General features: G+C 40.5%; 1 protein-coding gene across 3 annotated transcripts in view; it reads right to left on the minus strand.

Moving 5' to 3' along the window:
• Kdr (kinase insert domain receptor) overlaps positions 1 to 15,350 on the minus strand; it is a 44,098-nt gene that overhangs the window by 23,023 nt on the left and 5,725 nt on the right. For 2 of the 3 annotated variants that reach the window (XM_048363948.1, XM_048363949.1), the window contains exons 3-15: positions 13,805 to 14,001; positions 10,746 to 10,876; positions 10,369 to 10,537; positions 9,641 to 9,780; positions 8,830 to 9,007; positions 7,421 to 7,535; positions 7,171 to 7,334; positions 4,890 to 5,046; positions 3,891 to 4,014; positions 3,271 to 3,379; positions 2,527 to 2,868; positions 714 to 860; positions 195 to 326 (exon numbers count right to left, since the gene is read on the minus strand). In XM_048363948.1, the coding sequence (XP_048219905.1) occupies positions 195 to 326; positions 714 to 860; positions 2,527 to 2,868; positions 3,271 to 3,379; positions 3,891 to 4,014; positions 4,890 to 5,046; positions 7,171 to 7,334; positions 7,421 to 7,535; positions 8,830 to 9,007; positions 9,641 to 9,780; positions 10,369 to 10,537; positions 10,746 to 10,876; positions 13,805 to 14,001 (2,105 nt within the window). Of the gene's footprint in view, positions 1 to 194; positions 327 to 713; positions 861 to 2,526; positions 2,869 to 3,270; positions 3,380 to 3,890; positions 4,015 to 4,889; positions 5,047 to 7,170; positions 7,335 to 7,420; positions 7,536 to 8,829; positions 9,014 to 9,640; positions 9,781 to 10,368; positions 10,538 to 10,745; positions 10,877 to 13,804; positions 14,002 to 15,350 lie in introns of all 3 variants that reach the window. The other variant, XM_048363947.1, reaches the window with a different exon arrangement.

The raw sequence follows: 15,350 nt of genomic DNA on the forward strand, positions 1-15,350 counted from the left end.
AATGCAGCAAAGTAAGAGGAACGTAGCACAACCCAAGAACACAAATGTTGGGGGTGAATCACATAACAAATGCCATATGATTCACCTGCTCAGGGCCACCTCCCCAGTAGCATCTAACCCGAGCATGTGAGCACATGTAAGATCCAAGCTAATCTTTTAAAAATCACCCAATGTTCTTGTGCCATCACACTGACCTTCTATTATGAAAAATGTTTCCACTCTCGCACAGCCCAGCACATTGCAGGCCTGGCAGGTGTAGAGGCCTTCGTCCTCCTTCCTCACTCTGCGGATAGTTAGGTTCCGGTTCCCATCTTTTAATATAATGCCTAAGAGAGCAAAGGAAGTGATGGTTCTTATTTCTAATGATGATCTTATTTCTAATGATTTCTAATGATGGTTCTTATTTCTAATCCATGGAGATTTTCAGGAATACTTTTTTCTAATATAACAGTTGCCCTTCCTTTTGTGCTGATATCTAACTCCAAAGGAGCAGGACACATAGACTTGACAACTGGCTGATCTCCCATGAAGCTTCTATGAAAACTCAAGAAGGCTCCAAGTACGCTGCTTCCAAGGCTATGAAATGAGCCAGACAATTCACACAAATAGTGCTTTGTGTCTACCTTTAAAACCAATCAAGAAATAATATGGATAGTCCTATCACATTCCCCAGGAAAACTCTACATCCAAAGAGAGGGGCAAATTCCATTCACCTGAATCTTCTACTAGTGTGTCATTATCTTTAAACCAGGTAATTTGTGGAGGAGGGTTCCCAGATGCTGTACAGGCAACTTCGATAGTCTCGCCAATAGTCGTTGTCTGATTCTCTAGATTCTCTGTGATCACCGGAGCCATGCGTTCTGCAGATAAATATGAAAGCACAGATACTGTGGTTATAACTATTAGAATGGTTTTCATATCTGTAAACAGCTAGATTAAATTGCAACCTGTCTGTTTACTAGGCTGATCTTAACACTGTTGGTCACTAAGTCAAATGAGTAAGGACAGTTCTGACACATCACCAGATGTCTTAACATATTCACATTAGTGACCTTGCTGAAAAGACAGGAAATAAAGGCTCTGGGCCACCATTGTGGACCTTTTTCAGGGGGAAAATTGACCTCTCAAAAAAGTCCAAGCCAACAAGGTTTTCCTGCCAAGCTTGCCAAGCTTCACTGCAATTCTACAAAGAATATTTATTTGGTAACTTTCACAAAACTCACATATACTAGTTTTGATATTCACTATCACAATGGCATGTAATGAATAGCCAGGGCTATATTAGCCTTACTTTTACATAAAATAACACAGTGTAGGGTCAGATTTCTTATAATTTATTAAACAGACAAACTACTAATAGAAGCTGATAAGTCTAAAACTGTAGCCCAGTTTCCACCAAAAACACAGCGATGCTCAAAAGAAAGTCTAGAATTTGAAGAACATAAAACCAATAGGTATTTGTTTAAAAATACAGCAAAACACTGGATTTATCTCTTTCCTATAAATCATCCCAATACCATGGAAATATCTTGCCCAAACAAAATAAACATCAGGAGTCACATTGAAAGAATGCATTTCATATGTTGTAAAATAGCTCAGTGGTAGAGCATTTGACTGCATATGTTGTAAAATGAGATTATCACCATAGTATACTACACTGTGGCTTCAAGAAATATGCTGGATTCTGGTCTTTTTCTAAGAAGAGATTTCAGGAAAACAACTTAGGCACCTTTAGAGAAGAAAACCAGAGATAGAGAAATACACTTGGACAGTTCCCATCTGTCACCTGAGTCTTTAAAGAATCAACTCAAATGTTAGTATCTGCAGATACTTCCTAAAATATGCCAAAGCCCTGAGCAAGACACTACTCAGATAAAATTTGGGCATAAATGCACTGAATATCATGACACTATTCATATAAAATTTTGGTATAGAAAAATATAGCCACTTAGGACTGAGCACATGAGAGGAGCCCAGAGGCATGGGTAGTGAGTACAATGCCCCTTACGGATCCTTCTAGGCCCTAAACCCATCCTGCTGTCACACTGCCTGTGCAGCAGGCAGCTCACCAAGCACCTCTGAATGCCAGTATGTTCTACGATCAGAGCTTACAGCATGAACCAAAACACAGACCAACCCCAGTTTTCATGGAGATCTCACTATACCCAATGGTTACCTGTGTTCCCATCCCATCCATCACTGTGAACTTCTGGCACAGTCTTTGCTCCCAGTAAGTATCCTACCTTAGGTAGATTTACATCAATCAGTGTCCAAAGACACAGCAGAAAGCAAACCCCTTCTTGAAAGTACTAGCGAGTGAGCTCACCATAGAGGCTGAGCAGAACCATGCTATTTGCTATTTTAACATACCAATTCACCAACTTCCTTCTTCTTCTAGAACTTCCCCTGTGTGACTGTGTACCAGTCTTACTGCATAAGTTCCCAGGTGGTACAACTTTTCACAAAGCACCTACACATGATCTATTTACAGCATCCCAACTGCTTGATCCAGAGTTGCTTCCATACCTAAGATGATGAGCTGCCTGATCACACAGTGTCTCTTCTTGGTCTTCCGGTCTTGAGCAGAGCAGACATAGTCTCCTTGGTCTTGCAAGGATGCATTCTGGAACTCCATAACCAAATTATCACTTGTGTTGTTAGAGAACATGGTGGCATTCAGTCTCCAAAGAGCATCCAAGTTCTTGCAAATGGGTGTGAGCAGCTCTCGAGCATAGCCTGGCAGAACTTGAGGGCCTAGCTTGTACCATGTGAGGTTCTCAAACATAGTCCTGTCTGCAGTACACCACAGAGACACACGCTCCTGTTCAGTGGGCTGGGTAGCAGGTTGCAGAGTAATTTCAGGTCCCTCTGAAATGTAAAGCTGGTTGTTAGAGAATGATTTTACCTTGGATGGTGCACTATCATCTTGTTGCCTTCAGGCAGATACATAATACAAACAAGCAAAGTTCTAATAGTCCTGTCATTACTATAAGGAGACAGCAAACTGGATGGTTAAGATTTCAGAATGTCTTGGGGCTTAAAGCGTGCATGAAACCATTCTCTCTCTAGTGAAGGTTTATGAACTGATTTCACATAAGCCTAAGAGCTATCTGAGTAGTTTTCATTCATGCACAAAAGCATCAGAGTGCGTACACCATGTTCTTCCTACAGGCCATGCCACTCACATCAATTCTAAAGACACGAGAGAATTTCAGAGCTCAGACATACTTTATGAAGGATCCATCCTACCCTCCAGAGAAGAGTACTCACTGGTCACATGGAAAGAGATCACCCTCTCTCCTTTCCCAGCTCTGTTGATGGCTTCACATTTGTACAAAGCTGAAACATTTGCAGCTTGGATGACAAGAGTACTCACAGTCTGAAAAAAAAAAATCCCTGGTTATAGATAATAAACCCTAGTCTGTGTTCTTGTTAAAACTGAGAAGTCCCCACAATTTCTATGACCCCCCCACCCCACTCCAGTCACATGACCACACTAACCACCCTCAAATTCACAATGACAATCAAGTTGGTATGTAGCTCACACAATAGCCAAGAAGTGTTTTAGAAAATGAGCAAAATCACGCTGTGGTTTAATATAATAATATGATGCGCATTTTTCTCTTGTTTATAGAATCAGAATTAACTTACAGTGGGTATAGAGATGCAATGCATACATACATGTGTCATTCTCTGATAAACTCTTAATAACCTAATGGTGCTGCTTAAAGTCAATGGTGTTTTTAAACTGAATTACAGTGCTAGTATTTCATTATCTAATCTATTTGATTATTAATCTCCAATATGCCTCATATACTATTGGACTATACTTTCGTAAAGAGAGGGAAATACAGAGATGGATCTTTCAAATGAAAGAACTTGACACTCACTTTGTTTTTTCCTTCAATTAGAGCATATTGATTCTTCTTGACTTCAATCTTATTTCCTCCCTGGAAATCTTCCACATTTCTCCATTCATTACAAGTATAGGGGTTTGTCATTAAGAGCGCTTGGCTACAAGAAAGGGATGTGACATTAGGTTATAATTTAACTTGTCTTTAATTCAAATCAGGTTCCATGGGCCAGGCTTTGTTTATTATGTTCTTAGAAATAATTTTCAATACACCCTACCACTTAACAAGACTTGGCGCCAATTAAAAATAGGCCTCAACAAGGAGGGAAAAGGTCCTAGGTAGATTTCATTCAGGATACAGGAGGGAAGCAGCTATTTTAGGAACAAACTTCCATTCATAAATTGGATCGACAAGACAATTCAAGTTTATTTAGTTCAAAGGAAGGTAAGGAAACTTAGAAGCCACTAGGCTTCTGAAAGCCATTTCTCTGGACCCGTGGCCTTTGTGTAGGAAATAGTCAGAAACTAGTAGTGGTCATTTCAAAAACAACAACAGGAAGTGGACTTCTTGGGGGTGGTGAGGGTGGTTGTTGTTTTCCCTAAGGATGTCTGGACTTGTGTTAGAACTTGATAAGCCCAGCCTGAGACTCTGAGGGCCAGGGTGGGTTTATCACTGACTCCCATCCATCAGCACTTCCTCTAAGAGATGACCTTCTCACAGATAAGAAGGAACAGTGTGCTACTTTCCAGCTGATTTGTAGAAGGAGAAAAACCCAAAGGCTGACAATTAGTAAATGAAGTGAGTAGCCTGTTGGGAGAAATGAATGTCAAGAAGCAACCAAAAAAGAAAGAACTTGCCAATTACACAATAGGATACCCCAATCAAAGATGTGTGCTACAATTTAGATACAAAGCCAAGCACCACTTAGTTCTCCATTCTTAGGCAGGGCGTTCTTGGCTTAGAATGGAGTTGCAATATGGCATGACTAGAAGAGCGCGGAATGTCCTGAGCAGCAGAGCTCATGGCCCTCCTCACCTGGGCTTATAGGAGCACTCTTTCTCCAACTGCCAGTACCAGTGGATGTGATGAGGGGGAGGGTTGGCGTAGACCGTGCACGTCAGTGTTTGTGTGGTGCCATATTGGTAGGAATCCATGGGCGAGATCAGAGCTTTCTCACCAATCTGGGGTGGGACTAGAGACAGGAAAAACAATTTCTAAATTGCCAATCAGCTTTGAGGAACGAAAAGAGAGGATTTCAGCAACCAGAGCTGACTTTTTAAGCCTTATGTTTTTGTACCCACTTTCTTTCCCTAAGAACATCTGGACTTGGAAATAAGAGATCCATAATAATAGCAAGCTGATAATAATAAAAATGAATAAGCCTCACATCTCATGCTTCAACATTTTTCATTAGTATTACAGAGTTCAATCTCTCTTTCCTCCAATCTCCCTTGTGTTGGAATTCAGAACATTACATTTATTATGTACCAAACACTATTTTAGATGCTTATAGTGATTCATACACTTAATCTCCACAACCACATTTATTATCCCCATTTAACACATGAGAAGGATGAAACAGAAAGCTTTAGGAACTTGTCCAAGGTCACTCGCTTAGTATGGGGCTTGAGCTCAAACAAACCTACACACTGATTCCTGAACCCAAGCACTAATCACTACATGTAAAAGAAGGTGTGAGTCCTCATTCTGCCCCCCTCTCTGTCCCCTCCTTCCCTGTCCCCTCTTTCCTTCCCTTCCTCCCTTCCTTCTTTCTCTCTTTTATTCTTTCTCTCTCCTTTCTCTTTCAGTTCAAAAGTCACTAACAAAATGGGCATTTTACTGTTATCAACCTCAAGCTTCTCTTAGACAGGAGAGAGAGAGAAAGAGAAAGAGAGAGAGTCAAGGCTGATGGCCACAGGAATGTATTCTATACAGATTTAGACCCTCCTTTATACTTTCAGAATCTGACTTCACTTTTGTATGTATTTCATACAACAGAGTATTTTTCTGTCCTCATGGCTTGATTCTTTCTTTTTCTCATCCTACATAATAACTTTTCAGTTTCTCCCCTCTCCCATATCCCTTGGATGCTCATGCTTCTAAGCAGCCTCTCCAGAGCCTGTTATCTTTAAAATACTCTAAAGAAAGAAATGAAGTCAGGTCCAGCAGACATACGGAGGAGAAACAGGATGTGTGGGGAGTGGCTTAATGTCTTGGGAGACTATCTTGAAGTTTTAATGTGTGGTGCCAGTAGGGAGCACAGCAAAGGGGCATTTCTCAAAGTGGAACAAGATATTAATGGATTTACTCAAGTGAAAAAGTTCTCCCATCAGATAAGTTTGTCAAATCTTGAATATTCTGCCTCTCTCCCTGGAAACTGACAATATTCATCAGCATATTAAAGATTCCCAGAAGTCCTGCAATAAGTGCATGCTTTATATCACCTTTTCCCCTCCCACATTCCCTGACCCATGGTACTCTTCTTCCCCCACCTCAAATACTTATTTAGATCTTTTACATGAAAAAAGTAAGTTCATCCTTAAATCAAAAACTTAGTCTCGGGGCTGGGGATATGGCCTAGTGGCATGAGTGCTTGCCTCATATACATGAGGCCCTGGGTTCGATTCCCCAGCATCACATATACAGAAAATGGCCAGAAGTGGCGCTGTGGCTCAAGTGGCAGAGTGCTAGCCTTGAGCAAGAAGAAGCCAGGGACAGTGCTCAGGCCCTGAGTCCAAGCCCCAGGACTGGCCAAAAAAAAAAAAAAAAAACTTAGTCTCTTTCCTTCACAGGCTCAAAGGCAGATTTTGGACTCTGAGCAAATCGACTATATCTACGTAAAAGGCTCTCTGAGATGGGATCCGAATGTATGTCTTTAGTTGTAGTTGACAGACTAACTAAACATCAAACTAACACTTCCCACAAAATGCAAAGTGAAGAGTCAGAAACATCTGCATACCAGGTGTGCAATGCCATGTCACAAGAACAAAGACAGAGCAATCTAGGCTTGACAACTGATTCTGTAGACATTCTTAATGCCCAGCATTTGGTTATCGGTACTTTCATTTGGCATCTGACTGCCACACTGCCTATTTCTATGGCATTTTAAGAAAACATGGTCAGGGTACCCAATTCTACATCTCATTTCAGCTCTTGTCTCTTGGATCTTTATTTTTCCATTTTTATGCACGGATGCAGCCATGATGTGATAAAGGCAGTCAGAGGGAGGCAAAGCAATGAGAGCTTGGTAGTTTAGAGGGACTTAATCATTCTCATACTAATAAATCTTGAGAGAAAGGAGATAGAATGAACTCACCATTCACAACCAGGGAGACCATGTGGCTCTGCCTCTCTTTGGAAATGGGATTGGTAAGGATGATAGTGTAATTCCCTGTGTCTTTTTCACTTGCTTCCATAATTGTCAGTACATGTCCCACTTTGATGGTATAATTGGACTCAATGGGTCTTCCATTTTTGTACCTAGGGGAGGAAATAGCAGGAATCAGTGCAATACAAAGATCTGCTTTCATGTGATATGAGGCTTTGCCTTTACTTCCCATAATTACCATTTGATTTCAGGGGTTGGGTAACCAAGGTACTTCACAGGGATTCTGACGCGGTCTCCCACTATGGCCTCCACCAAAGACTCCATACCACTCCCAAAAGCAACGAAAGGCTTTGCTAGAAAACAATAAATAAAAGCAATGATACTTGTAAATGTCAACTTATGGTAAATGGCTTTTTGGGTTAGTTTCTTATTTTCTGTAAAAAGTCAAAGACTATGAGGATCTGAGTCGTATTTTCCCAGCAGTCACATCTTAGCTTTTCCCTTGCCTTTGCAGTGTCATTTCTGTTTCCTAGGGACCTCGCACAGGCCAGGGCACCTCTTCGGTGCAGCTTTCTCTAAGTCACCAATGATCATGGCCTCCTCAGCTCCCACAATGCCATCCACATGTTGATGTGCCCAGCACTCAGTCTTTAGACCCTTTACTTGTCTCTATTCTACTCCAGCTTTAGGTTTAGAATACCAGTTCCATCACCTCCTACATTGGTGTGTCTCTTGCCCTGACTTCTTTGGGTTCCAGGTTTGTGTCTTAAATATTTCCATTGAAATGTTTAGTGGGCATTTTTAAGTGGACATATTCAACACTGCTCCCCAAATCCTAGTTTTTCCCTCATCTTTTCTCAAAAGTTGATGCTAAAGATGAAATCATCTTCTACTTTTTATCTCTTACACCCCCAAAATGTCCTGCTGATTGCACCTTCAAAGTATATCCAGAATCAGATCACTTCTTAATACTTCCATGTTGACTCTCCTGGAAGCAATTAGCCTCCTAACTGGTCTCCCTCCTGCCCTTCTTTAAAGTATTCCCTAGAAGGTACAGAGTAATTCTAAAACACCATAAGCCAGAGCCTGCCTGTCTCTGATGCATTCTTATCTATGAAACTCAAAATCCCTTCCAAAAGTGATTTTTAAAAAAGAAAGATCTATAGATCTACACAAATTGCTGAAACGGAGACATTTCTGGGAATGCAAAAGAGAAAGTGAATCATTAGATGATTTATATGAATGAACCCCACAGAAAGTGGTTGAATCTGAATTGCCCTAAGTTGCAAAGTTTGTGCGTATTCAAGCATGACTTTCAGCATTACAATACAATGAAAAATTTCAAAACTACCTTAGAGAAGGACACTACACTTGGTGTAGTAATGATTGTAATCTCACCAACAACTGGAGATAGTATTTAGTGTTGAGGACATTATCTAATTTCAGTTTAAAGTAGGGATTTCAACCCAAGCCCCTGACCCTAAAGCTATGTTCTTGACTTCTAGGTGACATGTCTTCCCTCAACAGCATCTGCTAAATGCGTAGCTCAAAAGCATCTTCTAAATGAGCAAGGTGGCCTAAATTTACTTAAGTTATCTCTGTTGTCTGGGTAAAGAATGATGTCAAAGGAGGCAGACCACAGCTTACCATAGACTCGGACAAATGTGCTGTTCCTCTTGGTCATGAGCCCGCTGGATGCTGTGCAGTTGTACCACCCATGGTCACTCCGGGATACACTATCTATCGTCAAGGTGCTCAGAAATTTCTTCATCACAGTCCCAGGTGGGGGCTTTAGGTCCCGATTTACAATTCTCCTATGCTGATGCTGATGCTTTAAAAAAAAAAAGCCACTAAACTGAATTTTCAAAGGCAGCAAAACATTATCCCATAACTACTAGATAGCCAGAAAAATAAGATCTTGCCTCCTGATGAACACTAATTAACGTTAGTAGTAGGGATTTTGAACATTCTGTAAACAGCAAATATATTTACAGGTACATAAATGAAAGCAAGTAAATTAGGATTTCTTTTTTAATTTCAGATGAGAATAACATAGATATGGACTGTTGAAACACAGCACTACGACCACCTTTTAAGGAGATGTATTCCTTGAGCCAACTTGTAATGAGAAAGTCCCTTATAGGGAAAATCCTGTAGATCAAGGGCTGCTGAAAACAGAGAAATAACACTATATGGAAAGATGTAATCACCTAGGGAAAATCAAAATTCACAGTGTGATGGCAGAGATACTAGCATTTTGCATCCTTTTCTAGATTGCTGCTTGTAGTCTGCAAATTTCCTAAAGTGGTGTGTGTGTGTGTGTGTGTGTGTGTGTGTGTGTGTGTGTGTTAAAGCCTTTCTATCTTACCTGGTCAAGAACATGCTATCTCTTAAGCAAATTTTATTGAGGCTTATTATCAAAGAATTTAGAGGTGTGGCTTTGAATTATTAGTGTTACCTTCGAAGAAGGGTATTCCCAGTTGAAGTCAAGCCCTACATTTAGCTCTGTTCTGGCTGTACAATTCAAGACAAGCTTCTCTCCAACAGATAGCTCAATTCCATGAGGAGGACTCAGAACTACATCATAAATCCTATACCCTGGAGAAAGAAAATACAAAAAGAAATAAGTAGAAGTGGAAAAGAAACCTATGAATTGGCACAATTAGTTTTTTTTAAGTGACACACAATGTGCTGTATCATTTGCCCCCGAGGGCCTCAACAATACTTGGTATATTTCAGAGGAAAAAAAATCTACCAGAAGTTTGAGATTTTTACTGCTACCACCAGGGTTCTCAAAGATGTTGTAACCCCGTGGATAGGAAAGTCTGGGGTAATGGGGGTCAGCTTTAGTAAATTGCTTAAGTTTCCATAAGATAGATACAATTAGAAGAGTTGATGCCAGGCAATGCTCTGAATACTAAATTTTTCATAAAATGGGCACCTATAATAGTATTCTTTTCCATCCTTGCTCTTGGCAAGGAAAGAGAAAAAACTCAATTGTGCATCAGTTTACTTGGTAAAGAAGAATCAATGCAAGAAACAATTGTCCTGCCCCATTTCCTGAGTTAATATAATTTTTAAAATATCCTTTTACTTTCACCCTACACACTAATCTCTAGATCTTCATGTAGAACGCCACTCTGTCCTGTTTGGTATTAACAACTTACAAAGAAAATGTCTTCTTACCTACAACCACAACGATGTACATAATAGACTGGTAACTCTCATCATTAATTTTTGCTTCACAGAAGACCATGCCAGCATAGCTGATCATGTAACTGGGAATAGTAAAGCCAGTCTCACTGTCCCAGGAAATTCGGTTTCCATCAGGAATGAATCTCTTTTCTGGGTACCTCTGGGTAACAAAAAGAAACATCATGATGGTGATCATTAGAGGAGACAGATTATTTTCAACTGTGCAAGCTGGTTTTAGTCACTGTCATTTTAACCCTTCCTAAAGAATCATTGCGGTCTGTAGTGGATATGATATTGGAAAAAGGCTACCCATTTCACAGTCACTCAAAATCATACAGACTTGAGAGATGATAGGAAACGAAACTCACCGCACAAAGTGACACATTGAGGTTTGCAACAGACCCACGACATGGGATCACCACAGTTTTGTTTTTGTTCTCAGTGATGTACACAACTCCGTGCTGATCACTGACAGAAGCAATGAATGGTGATCTGTAATCTAGAAGAAAAGAGAATTTCACCAGTGAGTTACTGACAAAAGAGCAAGTCGTCTTTCAGGCTCATAAACTCTAAGGAAGTAAGTAATTGAAACTGATGTCTTTCACAGGCAAAAGACATCCACAAATGAGCCTTCGGGTAGATATCTGTTCCAATGAAGGGAGTGTGTGTGTGTGTGTGTGTGTGTGTGTGTGTGTAAGAGAGAGAACAAGTCAGACAGAGAATATTAAAAAGCAGTTCCAGAATGAGATTGTCTTCTTTCACAAACAGCATCAGCAGCAAGATGAATGTATTTTTGGAAGTTTCATATTTTCACAGAATACTGTATTTTTTTCAAAATGAAAAAACATTTGTTTTAAAATTAAAATAAAGTCTATACACTAAATCTATGAATTTTACAACTTAAAAAAATTCATCTTCTCCTTGGACAACTTGTGAAAATACCATGAAAGCAAATTATTGTCTTTAAATGAAAACTAACAATTTCTGAATTCAACTAACTCATAAGAATTTATTATATGGCATTTTAAGAGAGTGAAGACTGCAGAGAAGTGTCTTTATAAAACAATATCCATTGCCATATTTAAAGATTGTGCCATTATTCATATATCTAACAACAAATATTTGAAAAGCCACAATACCAAAGACAGAGAAGAAAACTAAAGAGATTTTTTTTTTTTTACTGCCACTCAATCATTCCACATATAATGTTAACACACTGCTGGAAACCCACTTAAATCCCCAGAGATAGAAATGGTGTGGTATGGAGTCATGCTAGAAATCTCAGAGATAACCCAAGATAACATTTCATCTCCCTATTCCCCCCATATCTGATCGAGTATTTTCAAAGGCAAAGAAAGAGTTAATTACACCAAAGGGAAGAAAAGCAGCTAATTCCCTGCAACAGCAAAAGTTTGATTTCCTTCCCAGCTGGAAAGCACGGAAAAGCAGCCAATCTAGCCCACCACATGCCATAGCCATTATCTTATGAGACCAGGGCCCACTTCCTGGCTCCATCCATTGCTGGAGAGAATAGGGTCAAAGGACTAAGGAAGTAAGGTGGGGACCGACAGGGGGGCTGGGAGGGAGGACAACATTAAAAGACCTGTCCATAGGGAATACTATATTCAGTGTTTTCTTTCCCATTGTTAAACTTCATGTCCAAAATCTTGGATGGCTCAACTTAGAATGCTGAGCTGACACAGGAAGCAGAATTTAATGGTATATCCAAAGCAACTACAAGAGAAAGAAGCAGTTCCAGAGACTGTCACTTCTTCACACCGCCTACCTTTCATCCACAGGTTATGGAATATTATATAACTTGCTTACAGAGAGAACCTTTGGGAGCTAAATTAACCCTTTGACATAAGACTAAAGCTATTCAGTAAATCAATTCCATTTCCGTAGCTCTAAGAAGGGAAGTAAACAAAGAGGACCCAAACAGCCACCCATCCTCTCAAAATAAAATGTTTACTGTAAGTGGCAAAATGAATTTTCACATGTCTCCAGGTTTCCTGACTGGAGGAGAAGGAAATAACGAGATATTATGGGAGAGGTTCATCTTGTAGTATTTCCAGACAGGCTAAAAGCAGGAAATCCTTGCAATCTTCTAAGAGAGCCTCCTCTCCCAAGACTGCCAGATCAAAAGGAGCCAGAAATTCTCCACGATCTGAGCCCTTGTCTCTTTCAAATCCTACAGGGGGAGGAGGAGGGCATGGCATTCTATTTTGGACTGAACAAAACTCATTCCCAAGCATTGTGCAACTCAAGAGAGACACAGGTTATGGGGATGTGGTTCACCCCTACTTTACCATGCACTGGAAAGACACCACTGCTATGTAAGAAGAGGTATGCAAGCACTACTCCAAAACTGATAACATTCCTATCCTTTAGAACTTGCTTCTGGGAACGACAACAAAAAAAGTCAATTTTACATCTAGAACACAAAGTTACAAATAAACGGATATATAACATATCTCTAAAAATCTACCCTTTGCTGATAAGAAAAGTAAGATACATAAGCAAAATATGAGGCAACCCATATATGCCTCAAAATTGTACAGGTATAATTATAGTTATCTCTTTCATTAAAACAGGTCTTCAACAGTACTGGGGCTTGCACTCAGAGTCTCATGCTTGAGGCAAGAGTTCTGCCACTTAAAATATACCTCCAGCTCTTAAAACAGATTTTTACAAGAAAATGTAGGGTATGACATTCAAAATATTAAAGAAAGTATAATTCACATTATAAATACTGTGTATAACATTATATGAACATTAAGTTGGTCTTTCTAATGTGTGTTTTAGATTGCAAACCACACAGGGTCATACAAACAAAGACAAGAAAAGCTGTCTCTCAGGGTCCTTCTCAAGTAGAGTCTTTGCAAATGAATAAGTGGAAGTAGGAAAAGGAAAGATTCTATATACAAAATACATTTTTAAAAAATTTCCAGAGTCCTTGGCTGGCTTCCTATGCATTCTTTTCACAAACCTTTCACCCTGTGGCAGATAACATATCTTACCACAGAAACCTCTCTATAATTTTCTAACCCCCCATCTTCCTTGATTTCAAAGATTTCAAGGTGGTTGTTGTTGTTTTCCCTCCCTCAAAGACCAGAAGGCTTTTTGGTGAGTCTCCACAGCTAATGAAGGATCACAGATTTACCACAGAGAAAAGATTAGAGCCCAACTAACTGAGCACACAACAGGGACGGATGTCCTCCAGAACCATCCGTGAGTCATTTCTGAGGAAGCCGGGGCGGGGGGGGGGGGGGGGGGGGGGGAAGGGGGCTGGTATTTTGTATATTCTATTTGGCAAACAGCCCTTGTCTTCGAGCAGGCCTTTTGTTGGGCAGGATTCTTCTTCGTACCTATTGTGTTTTAGAACTGGAAAGTGGCCACAGGAAATGCATTCTCGTCTACCACTTACCTTGAACGTAGACATACACGACAGAGGCCACGTCGGTGTCTCGGTAGAAGCACTTGTAGGCTCCGGTATCATTTCCGACCACTTTGGGAATGGTGAGTGTCTTACAGAAGATGCTGTCGCTGCACTCTGTCACCTCCACCTTTTCCTCAGAACCACTCTGAGTGTTGGGCCAAAGCCAGTCCAAGTCCCTCTGTCCTCTGAGAAATTAATTCCAGGAAAGTATTAATGTGAAGGGCCACACCATAGAGTTGGCTTCTAAGACAACAGAAGGTTTGGTCCTCTAAGTCATATAAATGACTCAACAGATAGTTCAGTCATGGCAAGTTGTGATAACAGATGACCAAGTGCCATCAACTCAGCCTCAGAAGTTACTCCTAGATAGTCCTGTGCTTTTTAATAACTTGCACATCCGTTTCTTCAACTAATACTCATCAAATATCCTCTATGGACTGAGCATTGTTTAAAAACTAAAACCACAGGGGCTGGGGATATGGCCTAGTGGCAAGAGTGCCTGCCTCATATACATGAGGCCCTGGGTTCGATTCCCCAGCACCACATATACAGAAAATGGCCAGAAGTGGCGCTGTGGCTCAAGTGGCAGAGTGCTAGCCTTGAGCAAAAAGAAGCCAGGGACAGTGCTCAGGCCCTGAGTCCAAGCCCCAGGACTGGCCCAAAAAAAAAAAAAAAAAAAAACTAAAACCACAGCAGTGAACAACTCAGACAAAAATCGGTGTCTTAAGCTGAGCACCAGTAACGCTTGTGTCTGTAATCCTAACTACTCAGGATGCTAAGATCTGAAGATTGTGGTTCAAAGCCAGCTTAGGTAGGAAAGTCCATGAGACTGTTATCTCTAATTAACCACTAAAAAGCCAGAAGTTAGAGCTGTGGCTTAAGTGGTAGAATGCCAGTCTTGAGTTAAAAATTAAAAAAACTAAAGGAGAGCACCCAGATCCTGAGTTCAAACTCCAGTACCAGCACAAAAAGAAAAAGCATTGCCTTAAGGGCTAGGAGTATAGCTCAGAGGTAGAGCACTTGCCTAGTATTGCCCAGGCCCTGGCTTCCATCTTCAGCACTGAAATCTCAATCCAACTAGAGAAGTTATGCAACTAAAAAGTAAAGTTCAGAAGGCTGAAAGATGCACAGAAAAGGGTGAAGCGTGTTGGAGGGAGGGGATCTGATGACACTGGTCAGAAACGCTGAGAAAATGTGAAGGCCCAGCTCAGAAGCTCAGCTGGGGTATAAGAAGAACAGCAAGGAAGTCAGACTAGCTAGATCAGAGTGCACCAGAAGGAGAGTTAAGCGATGAGGCTAGGAGAGAGGGGATAGAAAAATGAATTGTTTGAAAGTTCAGGACTCTGTGAGTGACTTCTGAAGCTGAGTCATGGCAGTCAGTCATCTGTTGTCAAAACTTATCATAACTGAATTGTCTGTTGGTTCTTATAAATACCTCATTGAAAGAGATTACCTACAAGACCTCAAAGAAGAGAGACAACATCAGGAAAACTGTAAAGTTATTGATCCTTCATTCAAAGCTCTAGCTAGATGG

Source organism: Perognathus longimembris, chromosome 16, assembly GCF_023159225.1.
Source record: "Perognathus longimembris pacificus isolate PPM17 chromosome 16, ASM2315922v1, whole genome shotgun sequence".
In the NCBI taxonomy this organism is placed as follows: Eukaryota; Metazoa; Chordata; class Mammalia; order Rodentia; family Heteromyidae; genus Perognathus; species Perognathus longimembris.